Source organism: Lagenorhynchus albirostris, chromosome 6 (assembly GCF_949774975.1).
Source record: "Lagenorhynchus albirostris chromosome 6, mLagAlb1.1, whole genome shotgun sequence".
NCBI lineage: Eukaryota > Metazoa > Chordata > Mammalia > Artiodactyla > Delphinidae > Lagenorhynchus > Lagenorhynchus albirostris.
Window position 1 is genome coordinate 58,679,919 of NC_083100.1, and position 7,501 is coordinate 58,687,419.

The window sequence follows — 7,501 nt, forward strand, 5'->3', positions numbered from 1 at the left end:
AGATTACAGTAAAATATTATGGCGTATACCTGAAGCAATTGCTGCCTGTTAATGCCTTGACCTTGAAAAGCTATACACAAAAAGATGGCATCATAAAACTGTGCAATTCTTATGAATATGTATGTGCTACTTGATAATAATGAATGTGGTACAGTCATGCATGCACTACAAGATAATGTTGTGCCCTTTTTTGTCTACAGGTTGATAAAAATTAAAGAGTGGGTGGACAAGTATGACCCAGGTGCCTTGGTCATTCCTTTTAGTGGGGCCTTGGAACTCAAGTTGCAAGAATTGAGTGCTGAGGAGAGACAGAAGTATCTGGAAGCGAACATGACACAAAGGTTAATTAGCATTCATTTTCCCTACACTTTATTATCAACTATTTCCTTGCAGTAATTTAATTGCTTGCGCTGATAGAATAATAAATGACAGAGTAATTACCATTATAAAGAGGGAATCTTCTCCTTTCTTTACCATGAGACAGAGTGAAAAGATTTATTTTAAATTAAGTTTTTAACTGTCATCTGTCATCTCCGTACAGTGTTTTAATTATAACATAGGTATTAGTTATGTATTTTTTTGAGAAGGAATGATCGCCAAAACTCTTTCGTCATGTTCAGTGGGGGAGGGGAAAGGGTGAATCAGTTGCCTTAATTTTTTCTGAGTAACAGTAATATATTGTTTAAACATTGGATTTCAATCAAATAATTTTGCTTTCATGACCCACGTCCTGGAAATAATTGATATTGGAGGAAAATAATCATAGAATGGGTAGATCAAATTTTTCTTTTTTTTTATAATAAACGATTCAAAATGATATGTTCAGACTAGTACAATTAAAACCAATTTTAGAAGGAATTTTTTAGGAATAGTTATGTGCTTTCTGACTTCTTCAAGTGTATTATAAAAGATGAATGGTCATTTACTAATATCTCTAACATTTTCTGCTTGAAATGAATAATTTTAGCTTTGTACTGATCTCTGGCACAATCAACTTATATGTTGAGTGAATTTGTTACATTTTATTTCAGCGCTTTGCCAAAGATCATTAAGGCTGGGTTTGCAGCACTCCAACTAGAATACTTTTTCACTGCAGGCCCAGATGAAGTGCGTGCATGGACCATCAGGGTAAGATTCATACTTATTCATCAGCTATATCCAGTTCCACACTATTGAATTCAGATTGATATCACTGACTTTGAAGTTTGTCATGGTGGCGGTTAGCTAGTCATTACAGATGAGGTTTTTGTCCAGGATAACTTTAATTATTTGTGAGCTGCTGAACAGTGAAAGTGGAGCGGCATTGATTGAGGCAGGTAACAATTGATTCTGCCTATTACATAGTCTGAATTTCTTCATCCTGTAGAATCTGTCTACCCTCCTCCTGTGGTCAGAGATAAGACACACCAGTATTGTGCTTGCTTAATCTGTGTGACTGGGTTTGTCTGCAGTGAAATTGATGTTGCTTTTCATTTTGTATTCGCTAAGTTTGTTTGGGTTGCGGGTGGTTCTTTCCTCCTTTGCTTTGCTCGGATTACATTTTCAGCAATAAAAGCAATATGACATCATTATGCTCTTCATAGATACACAGTTGGGCTCAAAGAGCTAAACTCAATGTGTAATAATTCATGGCTTTTTAAATTTGAATTCATAAAAGTAGTGTTTATTTTTGCAGTGTTTTATATTCAATCTTCTTTAATAATGTGATATGTATTTTAAATATTGATGTATAACTGATTACCACCAGAAAGAATGACTAATTTATTCCCAGAGGACAATAGAAACTGAACTGTAATGGCTTGCTTTTAAATGAAAATATATTGTAATATGGTAGTTACTGTTGAAAAATATTTTGAAATATATGTCATCCGAAATTGTGTTACAGAATATAAAAATAATGTCAGAACTTTTAGAAATACTCAGTGTCTTACTCATTCTTTTATTATGCTTTTTTAATGTATGCTACATGATAAATTTTAGGGCTGCTTTGATTTCTGTTTTCACTGACTACCTTAATTTATTGTTACATCTATTTTGATTTAAGATGGATAGGAACATGGAGTCAGTTGAACATAATGTTAAATGCGTTTTGTGAATGTGAGATTCACTTTTCTTTGATCTCCTCTTTCCTTTGTAAAAAAAAATGTTTGATTGACTTAAAACTAAGGTCCTTTTATATAGACTTACAAAATAATGTCAAAGCAAATCCAGGTTGGTAAACAAATTGCCAGGGTTTATTTTTACTATATATTTTAAAGCCTTAAAACTTCCAAACTTAAGTATGTACGGCAGGAAAGATAACATATTCTGGGCTTGAAAATATGAAAGCTGGTTTATTTTAAGACTGATTGTAAGTATCCATGATTTAATGTGCTAAGATATTTAGTCAGGTAAGCATCAGTGAGTAGCCATATTAACCCAATACATCTTTTATTGTAAAAACTGTGCTTTATAGTGTCAGACTCCTTACCACTTTAACATGCTTTATTAAGCAGCCTTTAGGTCACCCATTATTTCTCAAATTTCTTTCCATGGTTGTGTGTGTCTGGAATGTACGTCCTTGTAATTTAACATATGGGGTAATTATAAGACATTTCTCTTCCTGTATCAACTTGAATTTTCCTTTATGATGGTTAGAGGCAGGGTGTATTATGTAAAGAGTTCAAAATTCTATTAAAATTTTATGAGGATTTTAAAATTATTTGCTGAACATATATTGTATGATTTGTTGGAAATATCTTAAAAATATCCCTTTATATATTGATTTTTATATGTTCTTTAGATGAGCTGAAATTTTCAAGGCTTTTTATCTTTTTGAAACCTTTGATAATTCAACTTGAAAGCTATTTAAAATCCTTACTTTTTTCCACTGTGAAGAATAGAAAATCGAAATGCAACCTACGCCGAAACCAGACCACTGCATCTAAATCGATAAATCCGTGGATGACTATTAGGAAAAACAAAGCTACACTTCTTTAATATCTACTGATCTGTCTGTGCTAAATCTGCTGCACAGATAGTGCCCAGTGTTGAAAATGTTCTAATTGTATATCTGACATCTTAACTGATATTAAACTAAGTTTAAGTTGAGTCCAACAGCAGATCAGAGAAAAGAAACTCTACGCTTTCAGTCAGTCATCTTAAATGCAATTAGTTTTCTCTGGTCTTTCTATTCAAAGAAAGGGACGAAGGCTCCTCAAGCTGCAGGAAAGATTCACACAGATTTTGAAAAAGGATTCATTATGGCTGAAGTAATGAAATACGAAGATTTTAAAGAGGAAGGTTCTGAAAATGCGGTCAAGGTAAGGAATTATTTTCTAGTTTCACACTTTATAATTTTTGCTAATATGAAGATACTCAGGATTAAAATGAATAACTGTCTTTTAAACTGTGTGTCAGCATTAGTTTTACTATCAACTGACTGAAGAGCTGTAGATGTTTACATGCTTTTTAGACAATTTTTTAAATGTGTAAATTGTCAGTAATTTTGTGGTGTTTTTCTAAAACAAAAAAAATTTTTAAAGCTAGCTTTAAGTAGTTATAAATAATTTCAAAGAATTTGTTCACTGATGACCAATGAAAAATTATACTTATTATATTTGATACGTGAAATAGAAGTAGTATGTATATGTTTAACATTAATTCAAAGAAAGCAATATAAATTTAGTTAAATAAAACCTGTTCTTGCTGAACTTCATGGTTGTACGTTTTTTTTTAAAGATCTTTGGGAACTTGATTTGCTTTCTCAACACTAGAGGGCAGGTCCAAAATTGTGCTTTATTTTAGCTAATTAAGTATAATTTGATTTGCATCCACTAATAGTGAAGCTGTGTTATACATGAGTAATAAATGATTTCTTTTAATGTAAATTCTGTTGCAGACTTGATTTTGTTTGACTTTATTAGGTTTACTTAGCAAAGTCCAGGGGGTATGTCATCTCTCATCAATAAATAGATAGGTCAAGGGATTAAACTAACGTTGTAAAAAGGTTTCTTTATCATTAACTTAATTTGTTATTTGAAGACTACTGTAGAAAACGTTAAAGAATTTAAAGAGGTCTCTTGTGTTTACTATTTCATAATTTCAAAGGAATGCAAAAAAGTTTATTTCAAGTTTAGTTTATTCTCACTGTTATCATTGGAAAGATCATACTGAACAGCAGGACTATAATAGAATTGTTGGAACCCCAGGAAGAGAAGGGGAAAATCTTGGTATAATTGGTTCAATGTGGAATGAGAGCTATTTTGTTTTTTAAAAAGGAATGAAAGAAGTTACAATTTACAACTAAACAAAGTCATTAACTTTCCAATAGTGTCATCTGTGTCGATAGATAAATATGCAAATATAGTGTATTAAGATTGGACTTTGTCAAGAATACTAATTAGACTTGAAAAATCTCAGATTATTTTTCAACGTGCTACATGATGCTGGCATATATTTTTTTCATAAAGATGATTAAAATAAGGATATTTTTCTATTACTAGAATTCAGAAATCAGCTGCTTCTTTTTTATACTCTCAGGGGATAAGCCTGTTTTACCAACCCTTAATAGATGCTGTGTTGTAATAAACTTGAAGATATATAAATTGTGAATACTTCCTTTAACAATACAGGGAAATTTTTTAATATACAATAAAATAATATTGCCTACTTGTAGAAATGCTTAACACTAACTGGGAGCTTTTATACAATAAATTGGAAAAGATTGACCTCTGGCTTTTCAGCTTAGAATACCATGATGTATTTTATGTGGTTTTTAATCTCCAAAACTAACATTTCGAAATTTGAACTCCAAATAAAATGAAGCATTTATGAATTTCTTTTATTCAACAAATACTTACTTGCACATTATCAAGTAGATTTTAGGTTTGAGAGCAAGATTGTGTATATGTGTATGTATGTATATGTATTTCGAACACCAGTACAGCATAACTAATTTAATGCCAGTGTTGTGAACTATATACTGAATAGCTCTGTGTGGGCTTTGTAGTCTACAGGGATATCACATTATTAGCAATCATATCTGCTTAGGCAAAGCTGGCTTCTACAGATGGCTGCTTTCAAGTGCAAATGAACTGGTTAGACGTGTCTTGTTTAATACATACTCAAGATTCACAAATGGGTATTGATTTTTTTTTTCAACCAGTGTTTCTGATAGCAGTGGAAATGGATTAAATGGTCTCTAGAGAATTTAAAGGAACACTGTCACCTTTAATTAGTAGTAAACTTGAGTGATAACAAAGTATATAAACTTACATTAATATGTCATGTCAATATGTATTTGATTTAAGTTGTCTATATAGTTTTATAACATTGGACTTTAGATTCTCAAAACAAGTAGCATATGGCCTTCCATACATCACAGCTTTACAAAAATCATGTGTGTGTGTGTATGCCTTTTAGAATGTTAGGGTATACTGGCTTTTTAAAAATTAGCTTCATTTTTAAAAACACTTATTACTAGGTGTTTTTTTATATGTGGTCTAGATAATTGAAATATGCTTACTAGGGCTCTATGACCTGGTTTGTTGATTTTAACCTCAGATGTATGATCTTTCTTAGTCTTGTTTCTAATTAGTATAATTGCATTTAACTTTGAACATTCTTATCAATATCTTCGAAGGGAAGTACTAATCTGTTGGGCAAAGGTTTCATGTTCTCAGTAAATTCCAACAGAAGTAAAATACTTTTGAGAATTTTTTCCAAAAGATCATCAAGTCCTCAATGTTGAGTGGTCAGTGTGGGGTCATGTGGGACTGGGTTGGTTGTGTGCAGTGTTAAGTGAGAATATGTAGATGTTGAAGAGCCTGTTGTGCTGAGGATGAAGTGTGTGTGCTGTGCACGGGGTGAACCTGGGTCTCTGTAACTGCCGCTTGTTTATGTTAGAATTACCGGAGGATTGCTGTCTTGATCTACATGCCAGCGGGTGGAATCAGTTGCTTTGCTGACTAATTTACAAGTGGAAAGTATATCTGTCTTTGCAGTTCCAACCTATTAGAGTCTGCTTATAACTAGGGCCATTAGTCAGTAAACTTCTTTGTGTTCAATTCTAGTATACACCACTATGTATTGTCATTGTCAAGATCAAATTAAAAACTACAAAGAAATAATTTAAAATCTGTACATGACAATTGATAATGGTTTTCTTTGTAGCAAGCTGTCTTTTTGGCATCACCAGTATCACCAAAGAATTTCTTTAAGCAAATAAAGCAGCTTTAACCTAGTTATATAATCTTTTTTCCTGCCTGGTTTGATCTGTTTGTTACAGTGACTTGCCGGATGTTTGCAGACACATCAGAAATGTACCATAAACACCATGTAATGAAACTTAATGATATTGGTATAATTACATTTATGTACCAACAACTTAGTGGAGAATACATTATGATTATGTATGTATGGAAAATCTAGTGCTGCCCAAATCAGGAGTACTTTGCTCCTCTCCAAGTCTAGTCTTGAACTTGTGTGCCTTCCTGTATTTCTTTTTTTTTTTTCCTTTAATATGACCCAAGAAGTATAATGCTTTTTGTGTGTGTTCCTACCATTTACCTTATATATTTAATTGTAAAAAAACTCATTTCCTCTGTGTTTCCTGTTTACAGGCTGCTGGAAAGTACAGACAACAAGGCAGAAATTATATTGTTGAAGATGGAGATATTATCTTCTTCAAATTTAATACACCTCAGCAACCGAAGAAGAAATAAATTTTAGCCATCACTCAGATAAACGTACAACTTCCAAAAGGCATATACTTTTTTTTTTAATTAAAATTTCTGAAAACTGAAAGGGCAAATAAAGTTGGGGGGATGGGAATCTTCTACAAACAGAATTATTTTTATTTGTTTTAAAATTAAAATACTGTGTACCTCCAGTGAAGTGCAAGTTCACTAAATGTGAACAGCTTTGCTTTTCACGTGATTAAGACCCTACTCCAAATTGTAGAAGCTTTTCAGGAACCATATTACTCTCATGATACTTCATTAATCTCCATCATGTGTGCCAAGCCTGACACATTTGACAGTGAGGACAATGTGGCTTGCTCCGTTTTGAATCTACAGATAATGCATGTTTTACAGTACTCCAGATGTCTACACTCAATAAAACATTTGACAAAACCAGCCTTGGTGTGTTTGGGGATGTCTGTATTGACTGACTGTGGTGTGCTGAATGCGATACGGCACCTGGCGGTGGCTGATTACAGAATTTTAAGGCGTGTGTATGACACAGCAACTAGCTTGTGGGGCAGCTGCAATTGTATCTTAAAAGTGGGTCTTTCATAGGAATCAGAAGAATAGTATACCAGGGATTTGTCTCAAGAAAGTTAATTAATTTGTAGATGGACATTTATAAAAAGATGATGGTAATGATATTACAGAGGATATAACATAGGTGACTGTGACCAAAAAGAAAATAATGCTGGAAAAAAATTCTGCTTCAAAAATTAAAGGATTTTTGTTGTTGTTGCTGTTGTTCTGACCATACTGAATAGAATGTTCATTTT

The 7,501-nt window shown here is 32.6% G+C and overlaps 1 protein-coding gene across 1 annotated transcript in view; it reads left to right on the plus strand.

The window, feature by feature from the left end:
- OLA1 (Obg like ATPase 1) overlaps positions 1–7,118 on the plus strand; it is a 167,921-nt gene extending 160,803 nt beyond the window's left edge. Inside the window, exons 8-11 of the mRNA XM_060152621.1 lie at positions 201–341; positions 1,032–1,128; positions 3,180–3,302; positions 6,603–7,118. Of these exons, the coding sequence (XP_060008604.1) occupies positions 201–341; positions 1,032–1,128; positions 3,180–3,302; positions 6,603–6,704 (463 nt within the window). The 3' untranslated portion in view covers positions 6,705–7,118. The remainder of the gene's footprint in view (positions 1–200; positions 342–1,031; positions 1,129–3,179; positions 3,303–6,602) is intronic.
- The last annotated feature ends 383 nt before the right edge of the window (positions 7,119–7,501 follow it).